The sequence below is a fragment of the Alligator sinensis genome, unplaced genomic scaffold, assembly GCF_000455745.1.
Source record: "Alligator sinensis unplaced genomic scaffold, ASM45574v1 scaffold520_1, whole genome shotgun sequence".
Classification (NCBI taxonomy): Eukaryota; Metazoa; Chordata; order Crocodylia; family Alligatoridae; genus Alligator; species Alligator sinensis.
This window is the reverse complement of record NW_005842064.1, coordinates 429,532-454,085: the sequence shown is the minus strand read 5'-3', so window position 1 is coordinate 454,085 and position 24,554 is coordinate 429,532. Positions and strand designations below refer to the sequence as shown.

Sequence of the window (24,554 nt, the reverse complement as noted above, 5' to 3'; positions counted from 1 at the left end):
CTCTTTCCTGCCATGCAGGGGGTTGGACTCGATGATGTGTTGAGGTCCCTTCTGACCCTAGCATCTATGAATTTATGAAATAGTTTGATGTCATCTGCAAATTTAGCCCCATTACTACCCTGATCATTATTACATGCAGGAACCAGCAACCTTTTCAAGCCTTGTTTGGCTTCAGCAGTACATCAACAAAGGGGCTGGGGATGTGGGGAAGGATAGCTGGGGAAGGAGGGAGGAAGGAAGGGAGGACTTTTCCTGTGCGCCTGCAAAAGCCAGGCAGCTGGGAGCTGTGCCTATAGCACCATCATTTCTCCCAGCCTGGCTGCAGTATTAGAGCAGCTTCTAGCCAGAGGGGGAGCTGTGCTGGGGTTGGGGAGCTGGAAGCTGCTTCCATGCTGCTGCTTCTCCCCACACCCCCAACCCAGCCCAGTTAGGGATGTCAGAGGGGGTGCTGAAAAGTGGCAGCAATGCGGGCACAGCTTCTAGCTCCCTAGTCCAGCACAGCTCTTCACTGTTCAGTCCCAACACGAGCACAGGGAAAGACGAATGCAGACTGGCTTCAGACCATGGTGCATATGTTGTCAATCCTTAAATAAATATATTCAATTGTGCAGAACCTAATGCTGAACTTTGAGGTAACCTGATGCTAATGTTTTATAATGACAAAAAATGACCATTTAATTCCTCCTCTCTGCCTCTTAATTACTGTAGTTTTTCCTCTTATTCTAAAATGCTCTGTTTCTTTAAAACTGTTTTTGTGTTCAGGAACTTTTCAGAGGCTCAAGAGGACTTCTCAAAAGTCTCAGTTATGTAGAGTGGTTCATCCACTACTTGATGACATCCTCAAAAATTCTGGGAGATTAGTGAGATATGACTTTTTTCCCCCCAGAATTCACTCATATGAGACCCTGTCAGGTCACGACCTTCTAAATATTTTGCGATTCCTATTTTTTATTTATGATTTCAAACCATTTGTTAGGTACAGATGTATGGCCTACAGGTCTATAATTCTTCAGATCACCCCTCAAGCCTTTCTTGAATATAGGTACTGCATTTGCTGCTCTAATCCCTGGAACCAATGGCTATTTAAAAAAAAGAGATTGCATATTTTATGGTAACCTCTCAGCCCCTTCAGGTACATCAGACATTTCAAAACTCTTGGATGTTCCGTGTTGGCCTGGTGATTTACTGCTTTTAAAAATTATCAGTTTGCTCCAGAAATTCTTCTTTCACCTTAACTTGGATCATCTCATCACTTGTTACCAGAAAAGTCCTGAATACTGCACGTCACCCAGGTGTCCTTAACTAGTTAATGAAAGCTGGTGCAAAGAAGTCATTTAACTTCTTTCAGCTTTTTCAGTAGTGTCTTCATCTTCCAGGATTGTACTCTGTAACTCCTGGTGATCTGCCAGACCCATCAATTCTTTCAGCTAAAAAGCTTTAAAAAAAAGGGGGGAGGAAATAGGCTCTGTGTAGCTCTTGCTTTCAGAAATCCCTTGCAATATAAAGCATTCAGTTTCAGTCCAAAATCTCTATTTCCTCAAAAACAACATATTTGTAGGGGGGAGGGAAGAACTTGCCCCTGGCTGAAACCCAATGCATGCTGAATTTGGTGGTCATTTTACTTTAAACCTATTGGTTAGTGACTTAATTCTAACGCTCTGTGGGATTACTGATATTTTAAGCAATCACTTGTGCAGTTTCTTTGCAATAAGTGAGGTCTGCCTGTTTCAGTGTTATATGTCATGGGTCTCCTTTTTCTCCCACATTTTGTGCTTGTGTGTCCCATAGAAAATCAACAGGTCTGGGGCTTGTGCCTACCCCATTACTGAGTTATTCTGTTCATTGAAGAGTTGCCCTCATTGGGTTCCATTTATAACAAAAAAAACCAAAACCCACCCCCCAAACCTCCTTGCGTTAGTTACTCTTTCCATCTGTTACCAGCTATTCACTCAGCATTTCTACATAGGTACCTCCTGATATCTTTTTTGCTTTAGTTCATAACCCCTGGTTCCTGTACTTTACACAAGCTTAAATAACTCAGTAGCTCCTGCCCTCTCTATTCCCTTCACAATCTTTTCCCTGCCACTGCGCACTCCCCCTTTAATATTTTTCCAAAGGATGCAGACCTACTTTTTCCCAGCCTTTCTATTTAAGTTCCCCAAGTCCCTGAGTCATTCCAGTTGCTCCCTGCTGTAACATTATCCATCTCTGTAATGTCTTTTTTCATATTTAGGTGATCAAATCTGGGCACAGTACTCCAGATGTGCCCTTATCTTTCAGTCCCTTACACAATATTAGAAACGTTCTCTCCAATGTGCGCTCAGTATTTTCCATTTATGTTTCCTGGGCTTGATGCGCTATTGCATCAAACCGGTATATAACCCTATCCATTTAAATTCCAGGTTTGAATTGGAGCCCTTGGAATGTTGTTTAAGTGGGCTTATTTATCCACTGGACTCACTGGGGAGCTGTCTATATCTTTGCATCTTGAGGCATCCTCAATTCAGTGCTGCACCATTAGAACACTGTCCTATCTAACCCCCAGTCGAAACACATGATTTCATGCAGGGCTGTCCAACTGGTGGCCAAGTGGAGCAGTTAACATGCGGCCCATGCAGTTGCCTCTCCTACTGCCAGTGGCACTGCCCATGTGATGTGGGGGGCACCCCAAGGGGGGATGCCTCAGCGGCATATGTCCATGCCAAAGTTGGACAGCCCTGATCTGATGGTTAGCACAGGGTATCGGGAAAGGTGATACCCCATTTCTTTTCCCTAGGACCTCAAAATCCCAGGACCTTCTGGCCAATCTTCTCTTAGCTTTTGCCAAACTGTCCTTTTATCAGGCCAGGGAGGAGGTGCTGGCCAGAGGGGACCTTGGGCAACTGCAGGGCTGTCTTCCCTGCCCTTGTCTGCTTACATTTCCAAGCAGAGTTTCACTGGGTCGCATCCAGTTGCTCTTTAGATGACTTCAGGGAGTAGTGGGGTCTGGCTGGAGCTCTTTGTGTGGTGTCCTCACTGGGCATCCTGGCTATTAACCTGTAACCTTCACTCTTGTTTCTGTTTGTCATTTGTTGTCCAGAAGAATTAGCTGTTGTAGTCTCCCTCTAGCCATTGAGAGGGCTTCTAATTCCTGGTGGGTCTAGCTAGCTCCGCTGTCACAGCTCAACAAATGGGCCTGCCTCTGCAATTTATCTACTGAGTGGCCTTGGGCAAACTGCTTCCTTTCTCTGTCCCTCAACTTCCCTGTCTATAAAATGAGCATAATGATTCTTCCTCGGATGAAAGTTGCTACCTAAGTAGAGCTGATATTTTTGCTTGAACTGAATTGAAGAACTTTCCTTTTTCGTGTCCCTGTGTGACAAGGTATTTAGCAGAATTTGCAGATTCATTGGAATAATGTCATTTCAATTCCAATTTCAATTCTGTGACATGAACGCCTTGAACTTGTGGTCTCTGGGCAGTTAAACTTGCGTCTTAGTACCCATGCCACCCAAGCCCCCAATTGAAGAATTGATGGGGAAATACTATGTTTTGAGTCAACCAAAAATTTTTGCTTAACCTGAAATTAAGTGATATGTTTCATTGCCAGTGGAAGTTGGGGGATGGAGAACGCTCTATTTTTTAGCTTTAAATTTAGGCAACCTCATTTTGAAATGAAAAATTGAAATGTTTACTGGGAAGGAGGATTGCCAAAATATTCTTCAGGTTTTTTTCAGCCAAAGTAATGACCAAATTTGGCAAGAATTCACAGCTATTTTTTATTGGACCCTCAAATGCACTTTTCAGCAAATAAACCATTCTTCAGAATAAATGTCACCTTTTGTTTCGAATAGAGTTTTCTTTGTTCCCATCCTAGACCAGTGGTTCTCAAACTTTTTCAGCTCAAGGCACCTCTCATTGGACTTGAGGCACCCTTCCATAACTTTTGTGAATTGAGTGGCACCCAGTTTCAAAAACTAATTTATAGATTACTGTGCTTACTACCTTGCCATGAGGCCTGGCACAGGGGATGAAGGATCATACAGGCAGGGACAAGCCTGAGCCTGTGCTTATCTGCTTAGTTTTTCTGCTTATCTCCTTACACCTCCTGACACTCCTCAAAAGGTCTTGTAGCACCCCAGGATGCCCTAGCACCCTGGTTGAGAATCACTGACCTAGACCTCCTGTCCTCCAGACCACAGCTGAGGCTTCTAGTTAAGGCTGCTCATGCCTGTGAGGTGGAATATGATGTGTCTTTATAGTATTGTGGCTTAGTATGCAAACTTCTCCTTCTGTTGCTCAGGTCCAGCAAGAATAAAAGTCCAGTGCGTAACTACAGCATTGGTTGGGACTCCTTAACCTGAGCAGAAGGCCATGGTTTGATTCCCCAGTAACTGCTGGCATGTCATCATGGTATGAGGGTGTTCCAGAAACTAATGGTAGTTTTGTAATAAAGCCATTTTGTGTGCAATGATCATTTACTGGACCAAATCACTTTACGTGATTTACTGGATCACATCACGTAGTCGTAAACAATGGGTGCATTTGACAGTACCTCTATCAGTGTTCCCCACTGCTGAGTAGCTTCCCACTTTTTTAACAAACATACAGTGTGAGCAGACATTTTATCATTAATTTCTGGAGCACACTCATATATCACACCTGACTGTGGGTTTGGGTACCCTGGAAAGACTTTTTTCCATCAAATTCACTAGGACTGGAGGAAGCTGATATGGGATTGTGGGCTGGTTGTTGCTGCTTGACTACAAGATGAGATAGAATCCCTTGCTTTATTAATGAATAAATCCATTCATTACCTTCCCCAGCACCATCCTTCCAGGGGCACTGTTCATGGTGGTTAGTGGCCATCCAAGGCCCTTTGTTTACCAAGGCAGATATGACGTCCACGCAAGGGCTTTTTCTGATATATCTGGCCTGACTGATTACACTTCCCCTACCCCCAGTCTGAACAGCTTTTTCATTAAAAATAGACTTTTTCATAGAAACATTTCCTTTTGGTAGAAAATGTTATGTTTCGATTTGGTAAAAAATGTGGGAGCTGTGATCAAATAGAAAACACTGTTGGTTAAAATGTTTCAATGTCCGGTTCAGTTTTTAATAAATATTCTCTACTTGGCATTTTCCAAAGCTACAAGACTTTGGTATATAAGTGACTCTATACCAAAAGCATTTCCTGAAAAAAAGCATTTCTTTTGTTGCTTATTTTAATTTCAGTTTTTAGAAAAAACAGAACATTTTCACAGGGATTTTTTTTTAAAACATGAAAAATGTTCCAGATTTACTACGAAAAAAGCTGAAATTTTCCAGTCAGCTCCTACTGTGTCTTTCTGGGGAGTGAGTTGCCAGTATAGAGGCCAGTCCCTTGAGAAACTGGAGAATCCTCTGGTCATTGTCACTGCTCTCATCTCTCTCACTTTGTCTCTTTCTAGGAGGCTCCATGAAAGATTATGCAAATTATTACCAAAGCATGTGGGACTGTATCAGCGACTACCCGGATGAGCTGTCCTTCCAGCGTGGTGATATCATCTACATTGTGAGCAAGGTATGAGGCTGAGTACCAGCTTCCTGAACCAGGAACATTTGTGGCCTCAGAACTTAAGATCTTCTACATCTGGCTTACCATCTACATAAGTGCCTGTCTTCCATTGCTGTAGCATCTCAGTGTCCCTTGGCAGGGACAGAAATAGGCTGCGATATGAGATAAGTGCAGTCCAGGTTTCTTTCTTGGACTATAGGCTTTGCAGACTGTAGACTATGGACATGGTAGGATCTGGCTTAACACCTGGAAGGAAGCCCAGGTTCCTGCTGTCTGGTAATAGGAGGAGAACAGGAGCAGAGCTGATATGTCTCACCTTCCCTAGTGCCTCTGTGTCTTGTTCACAGCTGATGGGCTGAAGCTGAGACACAGAGCATGGAGGTTAACAGAGCAAGTCAATAGCACATCCAGGAACAGAACCCAGGAGTTCTTGGCCCTGTGCTCTAACTGCTGGAATAACATTCCCTCCTGTAGTGGGGTTAGAGCCTGATTCTGACCTCCTCCTCTTTTGCCATACATATTAAGCATTGCTCCCTCCCATGCCCCCTGCATTTGCACCTGGTATTTAAAAAGCCCAAAAGCAAGATTTTTCTCTATAATAGAGTCTGTGCGTGTTGTTGCTCTGGTATTATAGGGGTAATTGAGTTGCTCAGTCAGGTGTGACGGGTCCTCTGTTTGTCAGGAGCTCATGCAGGTGAATAAATTAACTGTTTGCACTGTGCCTCTGGGGGGAGGGGAGTGGAGGCAAGAGCCTTCTCCAGGTTCCCATCTGCCAGAGGGGGTCTGTAAGCAGCCTCTCCTCCCTGTCTGTTGCTTATGGTAAGGGAAGGTGGCTGTGCTATGCATACTAGCCACAGTATAATGGCAGTGTGATTTCACTGTCACTAATGGGTAGGCAGGACATGACTCTGGCATTCTCTTTTCAGTGGGTTTTTTTGGTGCATTTTGTATATACAGTGCATAATGCAATGAGGGTCTGATCCAGGCCTGGAGGTAAAGGTGTTGTTGCAATACGAATACGGATCTTAGGGACAGGGAGAAGTACATGTTCTATTCCCCTCTGTCCAGTCATTCCCCATAGCTGATGAGGCTTCATTATGATGAGGGTTGGAACTGATGAAGGTTGGAGCTGTACCTGACTTGTATTCCTTTCCCCCACCTCACATGACTCCTGAGCACCTACTTATGGTGCAGTGAAGTAGGCCCACTTCCAAAAGCAACTTCTCTTGGCACTGTTGCCACATTGCTGGTATGCCATCAGGCTACCCCAGGAAGCCCTTTTGGTTGGATTCAGATGTAGTGGGTGGGTATCCTGGCTCCAATTATGTGCTCTGGGAAGGCCAGAAACAAGACAGGCTCAGGTTCCAGTGGATAGAGCACTTGCTGAGATCCATGGGGTCTGCCTGCGCTCTGCCTCTCTGACAATCGGGGCCTAAATAAAATAACTCATGGGGAGAAAACCAGAGGCTCTAGGGTGAAAGGGCTTTGCTGTAGATTCCTTAATGCTGCTAAACCAGTGCCAGGCCAGAACAGGCCCAGCCCAAAGGCATTAACCACTTCTTACAGCCAGAATACAGAACCTGTGCCATGCTACCACTACCTTCTCAGAATCCCGATCCTAGCAGGAGCTGAGCTCCATCTGCCAGCCCCCAGGGAGTTCTTGAGGGCCCTTTGGTAGCACAGTCCCTCAGTTCTGATGGTGTCAGCTCCAGAACACAGCTGGGACCATGAGAAGGTACCATGCACTCTTGCTGCAACACCCTAGTTGCAGTCCCAGATTCATGCAGGCCTTTTCGTTTTGTTTATTTTATCATTTAATATTAAAGCATTATTTCTGTGGGAAGGAGCACATGCTTGGCAGCCATAAACTCCTGATTTCTCCCCCATCACTGCCAACAATGCTCTCAGCAGGCCCTGGGCCATGTTGCTGCTTTTTAGTCTCCCTCCATTTCCCTTCTGTACATTGGAGATGAAGCAGGGGGCAGCAAGGGTGGTAGGCTTATTGCTGCATTTCAGATTCTTCCCAGATGAAGAGCCCTGCTCAGTTTGCTGATTGTCTAAACTAAAGTTGCCTTTATTTCCTAGCTGTGCAGAAGGGTCTGTATTACCTCCACATTCAGGTACTGGCAACAGGATGCCCTTAGAGTGAAAGTGAGAGCAGTGGAGACAATGATGATGGGTGCGGAATAAGAAGTGGCTTACAATAGTGGAATAGAGTAAGTATAGGAATAGCTGGGCACTTGTCTGTCATGCACATGAGGACTTCTAGAGCCCAGCCTGGCCCAGGCTGGTCTGGATAATAATGCAGCTCAAAGGAAGGCCTGCCTCTGAACCAAAGGACTGCATGGAGGGTGTTGTGCTGAACAAGCAGTATTCACCAACAGACCAGCAGGATGCTTTGAGGAGTTTTGGAGTTCTACTCCTAGCTCTCCCCCACCTTCAAAGCCCACATCCAGCAGGGCCAAAATTCTGGTATTCAGGCTGTATCTGTACTGCAGCCAGAGAGTAGCTGTATCTCATATGTTTGCACTTAAGCCAGCACTCTGCTGGTCTGTTTAGGCCCTGCTGACTGTAGGCCTATAGCAGCCCAGAGCACAGTGCAGGCTAACCTCCTGAATTACTTACCCAGCTTCCCAGACAGGTTTGCAGCTGCTTCTGAGCCCCACATTCCCTCAACTACACTGATATCAAGCACAACACCTAACTCTGGGGTAAGGCATCCACACCTGAGGACAGGAGGGTGATCCAGGCAGATCTTGACAGGCTCATAAAATGGGTTGATGAGAACCTGATGGTGTTGAACACCAATAAATGCAAGGTTCTCCACCTTGGGAGGAAAAACCTGCAGCATGCTTATAGGCTCGGCAGTGCTACGCTGGTTTGCACTACAGATGAAAGGGACGTGGGGGTCATGATTGACCACAAGATGAACATGAGCCTTCAATGTGATGCTGCGGCTAGTAAAATGGACAAAACACTGGCTTTTATCCATAGATGCTTCTTAAGCAAATCCTGGGACGTCATTCTCCTGTTGTACTCGGCCTTGGTGAGGCCGCAGCTGGAGTACTGCATCTAGTTTTGGGCTCCACAATTCAAAAAGGTTATAGAGGAGCTTGAGAGAGTGGAGAGGAGGGCCACGCGCATGATCAGAGGTCAGGAAAACAGACCTTATGATGAGAGGCTGAGAGCCATGGGACTCTTCAGCCTGGAAAAGCGCAGGCTCGGGGTGATCTGGTGGCCACCTTTAAGTTTATCAGGGGTGCTCATCAGGATCTGGGGGAACGTCTGTTCACCAGAGCGCCCCAAGGGATGACAAGATCGAATGGTCACAAACTTCGCCGTGACCGATTCAGGCTAGACATAAGGAAGAATTTCTTTACTGTCCGAGCCCCAAGGTTTGGAATAGACTGCCGCCGGAGGCGGTTCAAGCACCCACTTTGAACACCTTCAAGACGCATTTGGATGCTTATCTTGCTGGGATCCTATGATCCCTGCTGACTTCCTGCCCCTGGGGCAGGGGGCTGGACTCGATGATCCTCCGGGGTCCCTTCTAGCCCAAAGGTCTATGAAATCAGTTAAACTGTAGGTAGCTGGCTAATTTAAAACTAGCACCAGTATCTCTATGTGAGCTGTTCTTGTACCTTGTCTGCATTGTAGACTTATCCTTAGAGGTCCTACAGTTGCCTTCTGTCAGTACTACTCAGAACCTTCCATTTAAGGATCTCAAAGTTCTTCACAAGAACATAAATCACTGCTCCTCACCCTTTCACAGCAGAAGACATGAAGTCCTGGGGAATGGAGGGAGTTTGCTCAAGGTCACGCTAGGAGCAGAAACCAGAGGTCTGAGTATTTAATCTTGCTTATGCTCCAAGAGCAGCTCCATTGAACTCAATGACATTACCTTGGTGTTTCCCCCTTATTGGAAGAGAACTCTGCTGCTGGCTTCCAACCTAGAGTGATGCCCCTGAGGTCACCCTGCTGCCCTTCTGTGGACCGAGTATATTTAAAAGGCATTCTCGCTCTCAGTGGCAGAGAGAACAGCCTTTGCGTACACCAGCTCAGGGATACAGCTTGGAACTGGGGCAGGGTTTTAACTCTCTTTAGTGGCTCCAGATTGTGACTCTTTTGCTGGCTTCCTCACACGTAACCGATTGGTCCTGAGAGCCTTCCTCTCATAAATTACTTTGCACAACGGACCCTCGCGACCGCGGCGGTATCCAAGCCTGAATTGAGCAGGGAAAGGGAGAGGGGGGGAGGAAAAAAAAAAAAGGTGTTTGAAAAGCCTGTTCACTCAGCTGCATTTTAATTTCCTTTTCAATCTTGTCCCAATTAATTTCACAGAATTAATCTCACAGAAGCAAACTCGGCAGCATCGAGGCTGCAGTTTTAGTGGTGCGGTCGCTCTGTCTGAACATGAAATAGTAGCTAATATAAAAATCCATCTGGTGTGTTTGAAACACACGCCGGCTGCTGCTCAGGCCCTGTCTGACATTTCGAGCATCAACAGCGGGGAAAAGTGATTTGGGGGTTAGTGGACATCAGTAGCTGGCAAGGATTCAGCAAACTGGCATGCTTGAGAAACAGCTGTAGGCTGGGCATTGGGCAAAGGGGCGAGGGCTGGGGAAGCAGGGCCCGCTGTGCTGTAACACTTTGCTGAGGTTTGCAGGAGGTGGTTGGGAATCTGTGCTCCCTGCCACGTACGCATGAAAAGGAAAGGGTAGCTGAGAGGTGGGGGCAGGGGACTGCAACCAAGGCAATCGGGGGTCTGCGTCTGCTCTAGTAATGGGCTGGCCTTGCACTCTCTTGCGCTTTGCACCCTGCTTTCATTTCCCAGGCTAGGAAATAGGACTATTTATACCTATTGGTTCCTTGTGGAAGTTGAGGGTTGACATCATAAAAATGCTTTGAAACCCTTGTCAGAACGCACACCAAAGGACATTTGTTGTGATTTTGTGCGTGGCTTTTTCTCTGTTCACTGCACCTTTCTGCCTGTTGTATCCCAAACTAACTTGCAGCTGCAAGGTGAGCAGCTAAACAGGTACATATGTTGGGTCCCTTCCCTCTGCATCAAGTAGAAATATGGCTCTTGCTTAAAGAGGAAACACAACAACAGACCAGATGTCAGCACATGGGAAGGGAACTGAGGCAGAGGAGCTGGGCTCCATGTCTGCAGAACACAGTTCTTCTGAGCTCACACATGGCAGGAGTGCCAGGGTCCCAGCCTGCTCCTTAGGAGCAGAATGAGCGCAGCAGCAATTGGCTCCTGCATGTCAATCCCCAGGACAGGTGTAGCCTGCAGGTGTTCAACTGGCGTCACCTCAGTTGCAGGAAGACAGGGCTGCACAGCTTGACAAGCATCAGGTCTTCCATTTTGTTCCTTGTCCTGGTATTTTTTTTTTTTTACTGCCAATACTGGTATTACGCCTGGCTGTTGTATTTAGGACTGCAGGCCGGAGATTTGCTGCCGGAGCCTTCATCGGACCCTGTGGTGCTGTTAGCGTCACGAAAGGCTGCAGCTGCTACCACGTGAGCTGGAACAGAACCTCTGCTTCCAAAGGGGCTGTCACAGATCCCCAGCATGGTCAGCCTGGCATTGGCCCCACATCCTTCCCATGCTGCTCCCTGGACTTGGTGCAGCACAGCTGGGGTGCACGTCACGCTTTGGTTAGCGACATGAGGTGCCGCTTCCCTTTCCCCTGCAGGGAAAGGACATTGGCCCTCATCCCCCGGCTGAGTGATTTGTACGTTATGATAATTATTTGAATACAGCGAGACTTCCTATTTTAAGTGGGCTTAGTTGGATGTGACAAGCAGGCCATAAAACCGGATAAGTTAATTCTCTCAATTGCTTTAAATGAAGGGCGGGGGAGATGCTTTTATTCCTGAGACCCTGGAGCGAAAGGAGGACTTTGGTGACATCTAGCGGCCCTTTCTGTCACTGTCCGGCAACTGTACTTTCCACAGGAGGGGAGGGATGGGTACAGGCAGGGGGATGGGGTTGGGGGCAGTTTGAATGGCACAATGAACCTGATCGCTGCTTGTCAAATAGCTATTATGCACCTCTGACCTATCCGGAGGGGAATGGTGTCTGAATCTCTCCCCCCTCCCCATCCTTCTTTGCCATTTCTTATTTATTGCGGGTTGGGAGGGGGAAGCTGAAAAATGCCCCCCCTTTCCCCCCAATGCTGTGTTAACAAGCCGCTCTGTGCCGTGCTGTGATGACGAAGGACATGATGGGGATGATGGTGTTTTGCTCCCATTAATAACCCCTATGGGAGGCTATCGAGTTAGGAGGGATGGGAATGGGATTCGGGGTCAGCTGGAAGGCAACGGTCACACACCGGTCAAATTCAGGCAAGGGCCATTCCTTTCCCCCCAGACAGGAACCAATCGTCTAGAACAAACCCCTGGCAGCCTCATTCCTCCCAGGTAATTTTTATAAATGAGGGGACACCCATTCCAGGAGAGGACAAAAGGGTGGCGGGGGCTGCCTGGACCTGCAAGGAGGGAACACAATGACACGTAGCTGCTGCCTCTGCAGCCCAGCGACCGCTTATTATGAGCCCATAAATAAATTGCTGAACCCCAGCGCTTCCACCCCGGATGCTCTCTCCAAAACACATTGCACTCAGCCTCTCTGCTCCCACTTTCCCTAACCTGGTCCTGCAACTGGGGTTAAACAGTGTACAATTCTGCTTGGGTTTACATTGATTGAAGTTGGTCGAGTGACTCCAGATTTACTCTGGTGTTAAGGGGGAGTAGGATTTGTCTTGTACTCCCATGTTCCACTGGCACAGAGGAGATCAGCGGATGGCATTTGCTTTGGGTTTATCTTCCCATTGCCCCAGCAAAATTGTTGTCTTTCACAGGGAGTGACACCTGTGTCATGGGGAGCAGAATTTGTCCCCAACCTGGGGGTGACACCAGCATAAATGAGATCAGAGCCTGTTCTTGGCTGCACATTTATGCTGCTTCAGCTGAGATCAGAATCTCCCCTTCCATCCCCAATACATAAACCCCAACCGTGACAATTTTCTGGGAGCGTACAAGAGAATTTACCCAGAACTGTGCAAACTTTAGCAGAGCTCTACTGGGTTCATCTTCCAAACTGCCAGTGCTTATAAAAATTCTGGCTGCTCTTTTTTTTTTTAATATGTATTCTGACCATTTATTTTGTGCTGAAATGTATAACAAATGCTGTTAAAGACTTTGTCTTTGACAGAGGTAATAATAAATTCACTGTTAAAGACAGTAGTTAAATTCCTTATACCCTCCAATACTGCACAGAATAAACTATATTCATCACTGAGTAATTTTTTACCACATAAATCTTTAAAACTAACCGTTGTAGGCTGTTGAGGCTGAAATATTGTGAATTTATTAGATGTGCCCATGTAGTATTGGATTCAGAGGTTTCCATTCGAATATATTACAGGGGAAATTTGTGTCTTTAAGTATGACAATCCCTCCATTTTCCGAAGCCAGTATTATAACAAGCGGCTCCTCCAGAGTCAACTCTGCCTTTATTAGACAGAGATTTAGTAATAAACCCCTCACTAATCTACCAAGGAGGGTGGGGGTGACATTTCAATGAGATGCCCTGTTTAAAATGTGTGGTGAAAAAGCTTTTGTTTCAAATGTAACAAATGTCTGACCATTTCCCTCTTTATTTCTTAAATGGAGGTGGGAATTTCAGATGGGGGTTGCAAAGACCGAAAAATATTAAAGCAGGGTGTCATTTCAGAACCATTTTTCATTGGCAATAACTTCCACACAACTCTGTGGTTATATATATATATTATTTTTTTTCCCTATGGGGTTTTTATTTTGGGGATGGTTGGGCTGCAATAGATTGGACAAAAGCAGAATTTAGTGTGGAATCCAAATGACACATGGACAAGATAGATCATAAACACTTTAAAACTTGCATTGATTTGCCAAATATGCAAGTGAATTCTTTTACATTATCACAGTAATCTTTTCTTTTCTTTTCTTTTTCTTATTGTAGCCTGTTGAGCATCTATATTTAAACATACATTGTTGTTTCCTCTGATAATATAAAATACCAGTGGAAAGTAGAAATATTTGTTCGTTGGCTGGGAATAGAGGGGGAGGGGGGTAGAGTGAGAGAGAGAGAGGGAGATAATTATAAAACCATCTCCCGGTTCACGAGTTGCGGGTAACATTTAAAGCAATTGATGTGGTAACATTTAAAGCAGTTATATTGCAAAATGTCACGTACGGTCTAGTTTCATTAGAGACAAGTTAATAGATTGATGGAATTGAAACTCCCATTTCAGGGGATAAAATAAAAGTTTGCCTTTGTCATAATTCTTCAGTCTGTGGCCCAGGCCCAAAAAGCCCAACCTGCGCCGCTCGTAGGGATAAAAAAAAATAAATTTACACAACTTGTTGTGGTTCATACTGTACAGGGCAGTTACAAATCAACAGTTAAAAATTAAAAGCAAGCTATTAACTGCTAACAAAAGAGGCAAAAAATCCCATGGCTGTTGGAATAATTGTTTAGAGGAGCCCGGTTCGAAAGATAAGAGTAACACGCACAATTAATATTCAACATTTCCCATTTACGATCAAAGGAATTCTCCCCTCTATCTGAGAATGCTCATAAGCAATGAGTATTTCAGACTCAGCCTCTATAGTATGTCGTCTTCCCTTTTTTTTTTCCACGCTCCTCCATCTGTAAATGAACAAACATCTTGATTTTATAGCCTTTTGCTTTGTAAAACTGAGAAATGGAGGGGGGGCACGGAAATAGTGGATGCCTAAGTAAGACTTTAATTCCAAATTCATTTACGCTATAGCGATGAAGTTGTCACAAACCATAATGCAGTATTTAATTAAAATAACAGAAGTGTATCTAGATATGTCCTGGGGTAGCTATCACCAAATTATAGCCTGTGCCATCCGTATTGTATTTATGAAACGGCAGCTTCTAAGGTGCAGCTGAGCTGATATAGAAAAGTAAACATTTAAACCGTTGTTCTCACAAAAGCTGCATTTTTCTTGCCCTGCTTTATATCACTCCACCCCCGCTTTCCTTTTCTGATTCTTTACTAATCTGGCAGGATCATCTTCTTTATTTTAACTGTGCATGGAAGTGGGGATGCAGGGTGAGATGGGAAGGAGCAGAAGTGTCATCTTAATTTTTGGTCCCTAACTTTGCTCTTCAACTATTGACCTTCAAACTCCTCTTGCTGTGAAATATCCCCCCACCCCAGTCTGTTGTCATGGAAAGGGTTGTAAGCCCAGTGTCAGAATATAAAAGCAGAGACAGAACTTGGATGTGGGATTCCTGGGTAGGAAAAGAATGCGTTTTATTAAGCCAGTTTGCGCACACACTTTGTGCATCTGTAAGAGACTGGAACAAAGTGCAGAGACTGTAAAGGGCATCTCATTTATCCACGTATGTAGATGTATGTAACATGCACGCAGAGTTCACGAGTGCGTCATCTCGTTTTCCCCACACCAACCTGCTTTCTGGAGTCCTATCCACTGCTATGCCTATGGAATGACATTCAGCTTAAGATCTTAAATTAAATGGAAATAAACAACTAACATCAAATGACCTTGGGGAAGCAATCGCAACATTTCCATTTTTATTATTCATCATAGTTTTCATCTAATCAGACTATATGAGCACAAGACAGGTGCCTTTACAACTTCCTGACAGCCAAACTTCTAGCATCTGCTCCTCCTGTAGCTTTTCTTTTGGTCTCATTCTGGTTCCCACCACCCCCTGCCTTCTACATCCTCCATCCCTCACCCTTTAAGCATCAGTAATTACAGGTAGAGCCTCATCTCTGTTCTTATTTTTTTCCCTACCCAGTCATATATGATGATCAGAAGAGTTATGGACGAAAGGGAGATAATTGCAGAGACCTTTGAATGGAAATGGCCCTTGGGGTTACTGTATAAAGATATTTTGATAATACTGATCATCTCGTCAGCACTCAATTCTTTTTCTTTTTTTTTTTCCTTTCCCCCATTTTCCTTCTTTCAGCTAGGGGAATCTGAAACAAATGGCTCCTCACACACAGCACGCGCGCACACACGTATGCACGTAATTATTTTAAGCCCTCTTCACAGGTCACATGCAAAGTTTAACTCAGATGGCTGCTAATTTTCATCAGGCGAGCGTTCAGGACTTTAAAGCCGAAAATAATTGGCTGCCGAACAAATTTAGGAAATTGAGTGTGTGATAAAGCAAATAAAAATCTCTTCCCTTTTTTTTTTCCCTTGCCCGGGGGGGGGGGGGGGAGGGGAGCAGAAAGGGGAATAGGTGGAAAGGGAACAGAGCTGATCTTATTCTACCCCCTTGCAACTTTGCCATTAAAGTTGCACCTACAGCTAAGAAGTTTGTCCGTGAAAAATGGTCATTTTGTTTCCCCTGCTCAAAGAATGTTATTAAAATGCTAATTTAAAAGAAAAAGGAGTTAAATATCTAGCAATGGTGCAGTCTAATTGCAGCCATAATGAGCTCTCTAAATGTGAGTGCCCCTGACACACAGAGAGCATAAACAGCCAGCGAACAGATCATTAGTACCCACGTTCATTTATTCTGGCGACCTTAGTATGACCCCGCCGAGGGTAGGGTAAAGAGCAGGTGGATCCGGCTGTGACACCCCCCTCGGGGGATCCAGGAAATGAAGCTATAAGCGGCTGCCATGGCAACACCTATGTGTGCAGATGATGTAACACACCGGCGGGCTGAAGGCTTCACAATTGGGACGCCTCGTCCACCCCCCACTTCCCTCTGCTAGAATGATCCTGAGTGCTAAATTATTCATTTCTTTTAATTTGCGGAGTAGTTCACAGGGATCCCGGTGTCTCAGTTGGATGCGGGTTTATTTGGGATTTGGTGTCCACGTGCAGGGGGCACAGAAGGGGATCTTGTGTGCGCGTGTACACCATCCCCATGAGCCAGGTGCTAACCATTGCCCTCAGGCACAAAGTACGTCTGGTCCCCAGAAGGATGCTTGTGTCCCGTCCCCAGCCCTCCCCCAGCCCCAAAAATGTGCATGGGTGAAAGAAGGGGCTGTGATACTTCAGGACACTGACATTGGTTGGAGGGGGTACATCAAATGAGTTGGGCATTTCTCCGATAAGGTCTCCCCGCAGCCAAACTCCTCCATAGTAAAGATCAATTGCCTCCACTGACATCTCCCCCCCTCCTCCCCCAACATCTAATATGGAGGTAATGGGTAAAAAGAAATAGTACCTGGCATCTGTAGCCTCTTGCAGCCTGCAGTGTGCACATCATTAGCCAGACAAGACTCAGCACCCCCACACCCCCCAAACGGATAGGGCAGGGAAGGGAAAATGCTTGTTCTACAAGGAGAGGGGAAACTGAGGCACAGAGCTGGGGAGCGACTTGCTTGAGTCCATGTTGGCAACCAGGGATGGAACCAGGGCATCCTGATTCCTCTCTAAGCCCCAAAACCTGTTCCCTCCAGGTGTCCTGTCTCCTAGTCCCTGGTGCTTTTTTACTACGATCAGTCTAGTTTCTGTGCCAGACCATCACAGGGCTTGGTCCTGTTTAATTTGCAATCAGTGGCGAAGCTTGCTGGTGAAGGGAGGGATTGGGCCCGAAGGAGAGAAAAATAATGAAAGCAGAGTGTAAAAGTGAATGGCCGGGAAGGAGATTAATAAAAACAATTCTTTGGAAATGATTTTGCTCCATTCTAGCCCGTTTGGTTCTAAACAGCCTCACTAATCACCTTCCAGCAACAGCACAATCACTTTTTTCCTTTTTTTCTTCCTTTTTTTTCCAAGGGGCACAGGAAGACTATCCCAGGAAATTATTTTAAAATAAAAAATATCCCGGGCAACACCCTGTTTCTATGCCCCCCTCTGGTGCACTTTAGATGAACCTGTGATATTGTAGCAATGGCCCTTGAAGTGCAGTGGGGAGGTGATTTAGGAGAATATTAAAGGCAATGTGGAGATTCGAAGGCGCCTCTCTCAGGGAGATCTGGAGAAATACGCAGCACAGATGGGCTGAGCAGATTAAACATTTCCGTCACATTGTTTCCAAATTGTGTTGCGGTGCCTGAGGGTTGGTACTGTGGTCAGAGCGCGACAGAACGCTGCAAAGCTGCGAGCCGCGTGCTTTATGGAATAAATATTAATACGGCAGTTTCACATGATCTCACAATCTCATCATCTCCGAGATGGTGCAGCCGCTATTGTCTACAAATTCAGCATTTTCTTCCCTTTCCCATCGCAAGCGATCGTCCCCCCTTGCTTGCTCTTTGCATGCTGCGCCAGCTGCCCCTTCTTGCCTCAGTGGCAGTGCTGCATGCATCTCTCCCGCGTCTGTCTGCCTGGGCTCCTACAGGGCAACTCGTGTTGCAGCAGCCAGGTGCCTCCCCATATAATGTCATCTTGCTTGGTCCGGCCTCAGCTTGTCCGATATAAATCTGGAAGAGCTCCTTTTGGGTTCACACCAGGACCAAGAGTAGTATTTCACCCTCACAGACTCTACAGTTGGCATTGCCTGTGCACAGGGGCCCCTTCTGAACCAGAGTCAAACATACATCCCTGGGCCTTCGTATCTGCCTTTGCGGGCTAATTTTATCTCTGGTGTTAACTCAGTGGGGTCATGCCAGGTGCTGGTTGAGTTTATTATTGGACCCAGGCTGTCCACATCTATGGTACTGCACAGGGAATATGTAGTTTGCATTAATGACTGGGCAACTCCTGAATCTCTTTCCAGAGTCAGAGCTCCCTGTGGGAAGTCGGTGGGACTTTCACTCAGATAAGACTTTCAGGTATGGTGCAGTAATAGAAACAAGAAAACAGAGTCGGTGTAAGAGCGAGTCTCCTCCTTCCAAAGTTGCATTCAACCTTCTCAGTACAGACTGGGCCAAGCCCAGCGTAACCTCAATATGAGCTATGTCCCGGTAGCAGTCACTGCATTTCCCCAACCCATTATTGGCAACACCATCTCCTCACTTCCTGCGTCCACTTTGTTCTGAGGCCCCCTCACCCCGGCTTCACTCTCCTACTACTCCTTTTGTCTTCTCCTTTCCCACATGTTCAAGTCCCTGGCCCCGTCCCCCTGCTGCCTGCTGGCGCATGTTTAGCAAGTTTCCCATAATAGCAAATAAATAATAGTTGGGAACAAATTTAATAATTCATATTTTTATTGTGATTTATAAGAAGAAACATTGAATAATAAACGAGAAGGGTGGAGGGAAATGATTTGCTAAGAATCGAAGCCAAGGCACAGAGCGCAGTGGGATGCTGCCTCCAGCCTAGTAGAGTCTTTTTACAGGTGTTAATTCACTCCCCCCCACGCCAGTTCCTCTTTCATGGAGAGAACTCTTCCCCACACCAAGCTGGAAAATGTAGGTGAGCATTTCCTAAATAAATGGCGTTTCTCAGCTATTACAGTAATGACTTCAGCTGGTTCCAGGTTTTGAATCCCCTAAGGGGAAGGGAGATTCTAAGTTTCAAAGCTTGCTTCAGTTCTGGGTTGTTTTTTCTAGGTAAACAGACGTATAGCTGACCTGGTATAAAACTCCCCTATGTCAAGTGACCCTCTAATAGCACATGACATGCCTCACATATGAATTAGAATCCTCCATTTTATTAACAATAATGTATGACACACAAGCACTAATAATGGGGCTGGGCAATCATAAACCGGTAAGTCCCTGATTGATTGGCTTTTCCTTGGGCATCCATCAAGGCGTCATTGATCTTCTGTGCGAAGGGGGTCTGATTAATTGCGTTCCTGAAGTAGGATCGGGTTGTTTATGAGGGCTGGCAAAAGGCACACGGATGGTGACTAGGGCTTGCAAGCAGTGGTGGGGAGTAAATATTATCAGTCCTGCTTTGGGAGAAGGAATAAAAAGGGGACCTGCACTCCTGGTTGCGAGGCAGGGAGAATTCACACAGGATGAGAAGATGCTGCTTTTGGAATTATTACTGTTTGCAGAGCGGAAGGTCTGCAAACAGATACAGCTGCAATGTTAGACATGCAGGGTGCCAGCCTGGGGCTCAGGAGCACCAGGTTCAATTATTTTTTTTCTGATGCAGACTCCCCTATGTGACCTTGGTTAAGTTATTTAGCCCCTCTCTGGCACAGCTCCTCCTCTGTGAGGTGGGGACGGTAGCACTTTAGTTCAGCCATCCTTTGCCTACTCAGACAGAGACCCCCTTCCCCATGCATGTGTTTGTGCAGTGCATGACATATGAGATTCCTCATCTTTGAGGGGCAGCTGGGTGCTACTATGACACAAAAGTCATAGCTTCTCTTTTCACTCCTGGAGCAGACAACCTCTCCGGGGGGAGTATTGGGGTGTATGTAAACCTCAAGACTAAATGAACCCAGGGTCCTAATTTTCCTGTCACTCTAAAGAGTGCAATCCCTCTAGACTAAGGTAGGGAAACCATTACTACAACACAGAGTGGGAAGCTTGACATGAGGGGCCAGGAAAGCGTGAGTTTTTGTCTGAGCCTTAGGGACTGACAGCTGAATCCTCAGCTGGCATTGGTTGCCACAGCTCCATTGCGATCAGCAAGGCTTTACTAGTTTACTGTATAGTAGCTGAGAATCCATCCTGGGCTCCTCTCCGGCTCCCATGGCAAGGGGTGGTCATTGCAGGTTGTGGCTGAGTTGCTTGTGAGAGATTGCACAAATAGGAAGCAGCAAGGGGTGGATGGAAATTAAAATGGAACAGTCGTGTTGTGGGGGCCTTCAGTCTCTTTTCAGACTTATGATAGCAGCCTACTGCTTTCCCCTTGGTATCTCTTGACACCTACTGCCAGAGCATTTTGCAGTGCCATGAAGGGACTTAAGGCCCTGTGACAGGCAGAGTACTAAGGAGGACTGTGATAGTCTTGCAGCCTTAAATGGCAACAGGAAAACCACTTGAGGCTTATTCCAGCTGTGAAATATTCCCCATGCCAGCGGCCGCAGCGCATTTTGTTTATAGAATGTGCTGTTTCTTTTACGGCAGACATGTTGTTGTTGGGAATCTTCCCCCCTCCCCTTCCCCTTGTTGATGGAGATTAGCAGCATAAATCCTTTTATGGCCCCATGCGCAAACCCACCATAAAAGCCCCCAGTTGCTGGCGATTAGGGGAGCGAGAGCGTCTGCTTCAGGTTCGCTCATCGCGGCGGATCTCTGGAATGAAACGCATGAAGCACTGGAGCCACTGGAGGGTTTCTGCTTTCTGAGAGTAAATCTGAGTTTTAGTAAAAACAAATTAAATAAGTCCTCAGTGCTGAGTGGAAAAGCTCATTGCGAGCAGGCAGTATTCAGAGCCACTGGCTTCTTTTAGTAGGGTTTGTTTTGTGAGTGACATAGTGGCTGATTCTTCCCTTGCCCTAGCATAAATCAGGAATAATTCAATAGAGTTAAAACTGGTATGAAACTGGCAGGACAAAGAGGAAAGCTAGGCAGGAGTTGGGGGTGATACCTCTGGGAGTTATGCGACTTTGGTTCTCTCACCACACTATCCTGTGGGCTTGTTGACATTCCTTGCGTGCTGCCTCAGTTTCAGTATCTGTATAATGGGGCCAGGCCAGGCTTTGCAAAGCCTTTAAAAGTCCATTTTGAGAAAGAAGCTCTGACTGAGTGTGTAGCATTTGTTAAGCCAGAGGACCACAGTTATCTCTTACCTTGGTTAGGGATCTGTGTATGTAAGACCTTGCCCACCCCAGTAAGTTCATGTATAGTCTTAACTAAATTATACTAAATCTCCATCCCAGTCCATGCAGGCTTCGTTAGAACTTAATTAGGCAGATTCTGAAGAAGCGTCCCTCAACCACTATCTTCTTTCTGCCCCCACCATCCCCCCCGCCCCCTTCCTGAAAAATCCAACTGCTCAGCAACCCCTTAAACCCAGGCATCAGCATCTTAGTGAGATGCACAAGTAAATTAGCACCTCCAGACGAGAGCAGAGTTCACTCTGCACTGGGCTCTGCCTCGCTGTGCCAGTGCACTCCTCATTTTAATAGTTTAATAAAAATTAGCATAATTAACGAACATCTGTATGATCCAGAGTGGTGCAATTTGGCACTTGGAAACGAGGACTTAAACATTATTGCTGGGAGTTTAATGTTGTTTTAATTCTTTTTGGCACTGTGCAGTGAAATAAACGTTTGGTGCCGATAGTTCTCGGCTGGCTCTCATTTGCATTTTCCTCCCTTTGATTATGAGCAATCGCGGACTCCCCGGCAATTCATCAAAGCAGAAATTATTTTAAAATACCTCATGGTGTTCAGGCCGAGGCGTAGCTGCAGCAGGCAGAGGAGGGCTGGGATGCAGGCTTGCATTCTTCCATTCATACCTTGTACAGCTCTCTGACCTGGTGCCCATGGCTCAGCCCTTCCATCCAATCCAGCCCACCATTCAGGGGCTGGGGATCTGGCTGGATTGATTTAATCCTTCTGCCTACCCAGATCAGGTTGCCTTTCTGACACAAAGCTTTTGCTCCTTTTTTGCAGCAGGATTTTCCTTTCCACTTTGAGAGGAGAGTAAGGCAAGTGCTTGAAGTGGGGGTTTTGGGCAGAAGCTTGCATCACCGGGGACCCAGCAGCATTGCAGCCTGCTCAATTCAAGGATTCAGCTGCTGTGCAGTGGCCTGGTGAGCATGCCAGTGGTTGAAGTCAGCCCCTCTGCCAGGCACTTGTTCCTATCTCCTGCTCACAGTTGGGAGGCAGCATATTTGGGTGTCTGTCCTGGGGTGGGAGCAGAGAGAGGAACACCTGGGTTTCATCCCCGGTGCTGGAGGGATTGTGGCCCAAGAGGGCTGTGCCTGGGGAAACCCAGATTCTGTCTCCAACGACTACTTGCTCATCATGCATTCCTACCCCAGACCAAATCTCTTCACCAGCTCTTTCTCAGCTTCCCCATCTGCAAAAGAGAGACGGTTACTCTATTAAGGGGATACATTCACTCCTGTGCAGAGAGCCAGCCAAAGGGGTATAAGCCTTAGAGCTTCAGCATATAAGCTAAACTCTAACGAAAGGATTGGGTGGCAACATCCCCTGAGGAGCATTATCCCATGTGGAAATTATCCTACAAGGCAGAGTTTATTGAACCTTACTCTGAAGCAGCTGGTGTTGGTTGCTGGTGCTGGAAGGATACAGGAGTAGACAGAGACTGAGTAGGCTGCAGGGTGATGATCTTTCACTGCACGTGTTTTTTTTTAAGCCCTTCGTTGAATGCGGGCATTGCACAGAAATTGGTCACCCCTCTGTGAAAAGGTAGCTGTCCTCTTCCTGGCTGAGAAGTGCAGTGAGATGTTAGTGTGGAAAGCCCTGTGCAACATGGCTGATCTCTGAGGGGTTTGCTTTTGAATAGCACTCTTAAGGCATTCATCCGGGAAAGCCTAGAGAAGACTATTATTTAAACTAAATGTATTTTATAGCTCAGACAAAATATGCCTTTTGCAGGAGGGCAGATGGGGAGATGGTATTTTCCCATCCATCTTTTGCTTCCAGTAACTGCTGTTATCTGTATAAGAGCAGATAAATACACAGATGGTCACTCAGGTGTGAAGGAGGGAGGACAAGAGGGGATTTTCCCCCATTGCGTTCATTGACATCTGTCTCCTGCCAGCACTCAGCTGGCTATTTTCTTACCCACCCTGGGAACAGTCTATCCCAGAGATAAGTCTGTGGATGACAGTGATGCTGTATTACGAGTGTGGTGCAATGACAAAAGAGAAAGGGCTCATCACAGTTGTGGCCCAGGAAGCTTTCTAGTTGAGCTAAGGGAGATCTTCAGCCCACCTTCCCCCTGACACCAACTTGGACGATCAAGTCAAATTACTGCTTAGTAGCATGCCTGCACCCCCCACCCCCCATGTCTGTTTATGCTGTGCCCATTCCACTTGGGCTGCCTTGCCACCTCCAGCCTGCCCTAAGCCTCTGCTGTTTCTCTGAATCCCTCCCAGTGATGCACTTCTGCAACTAATGCTCATGGGAAAAGTAATTGTGGTTTGTTTGTTTTTTTTAAGAGTAAAGCTTGAAGATTAAAATATAGCTGTTGCACTTAGAAATAAATTTTTTAACCTAGTGCTCTGAGAATTGACATAACACTCGGTTGACTTTCCCAATATAAAATGAGCTATTAGTCCTAGTATTGTCTTAGCTGCAAAGAGATCTTTACCCAATGCAGGCAGGCAGCAGTTCTTGTACAGCCTCAACGCATGGATCCTTCGCTTGTTGGCTGGGTGGCAGGATGGCTTCTTGGTCTTCCCTGGACTGCACGCACCTTGCTGGCAGTTCTGTCTTGCTTTATACTGTTTCTTCAAAGCATATTTTCTTGATGGGTTGAAGATGAGGGTCAAGACAAAGCTGACAGGGTGGAGGGTCGTTGTCCTTTGGTTGTGTTGTAAATGTTAGCCTTTTGGATCCATCTCTGGTTGTTGTGGGTGAAACTGATGTGCACAAAAACCCTTGATTGCTCTGGAGGTTTCTTATTTGCTTAACTATAGTATGGTTTGATTGCTCGAGCCCAGCACCCTAAGCTGGAGGTTTACTACTCCATTAATTGCAGTAGGACTTGATTACTTGAACTGAGCACCTTAGACCATGAATTGTAAGGCACTGTATAGGTCATTGTTATAACAGGGCAGATCCCAAAATATTTTCCAACTGGCACAGATACCTAGATTGGTGACGAATGTGATAACAAGGGAGAGGCAATCATTTTGAAAGGGGAATTTATTCATAATCAATTTAGTGTAGTTGGGCATAGGGTGTACTTGATACCAAAGCCAGAGATGGGATTAACTTTATTGTTATGTTTCAGGTGGTCCCAGTCACAAGTTTACATTCTTGTGCAAAAGGCGCTGATATTATAATTTAGTCATTTAAATTTTGCACGTAGGTCCTGACAAGCTCTGGGTCCAGCAACAGCTGCTGCTCCTTTAGGCTTCCCAGTACATCCTGACTGCCTTGCTGAGGCTGGAACCTTTTCAAACCATATCTGGAAGCTGTAGGGGAAGAGGGGCAGGGGTCAGCTCAGTCTGGATA

General features: G+C 46.1%; 2 protein-coding genes across 12 annotated transcripts in view; one reads left to right on the top strand and one right to left on the bottom strand.

Moving 5' to 3' along the window:
- Positions 1–24,554, top strand: part of SKAP1 (src kinase associated phosphoprotein 1) — a 250,306-nt gene that overhangs the window by 223,048 nt on the left and 2,704 nt on the right. Inside the window, exons 9-10 of one of the 3 annotated variants that reach the window (XM_025203752.1) lie at positions 5,430–5,542; positions 22,017–22,178. In XM_025203752.1, coding sequence (XP_025059537.1) covers positions 5,430–5,542; positions 22,017–22,160 — 257 coding nt within the window. In that variant the 3' untranslated portion in view covers positions 22,161–22,178. Of the gene's footprint in view, positions 1–5,429; positions 5,543–10,977; positions 11,374–22,016; positions 22,179–24,554 lie in introns of those variants that run through there. The other 2 variants (XM_014519786.1, XM_006023279.1) reach the window with 2 other exon arrangements.
- The window catches only part of SNX11 (sorting nexin 11), a 28,536-nt gene continuing 26,281 nt past the window's right edge, over positions 22,300–24,554 (bottom strand). For 7 of the 9 annotated variants that reach the window (XM_025203753.1, XM_025203760.1, XM_025203754.1 and 4 more), the window contains one exon: positions 23,630–24,514. In XM_025203753.1, coding sequence (XP_025059538.1) covers positions 24,388–24,514 — 127 coding nt within the window. In that variant the 3' untranslated portion in view covers positions 23,630–24,387. Of the gene's footprint in view, positions 22,426–23,629; positions 24,515–24,554 lie in introns of those variants that run through there. The other 2 variants (XR_003093978.1, XR_001358009.2) reach the window with 2 other exon arrangements.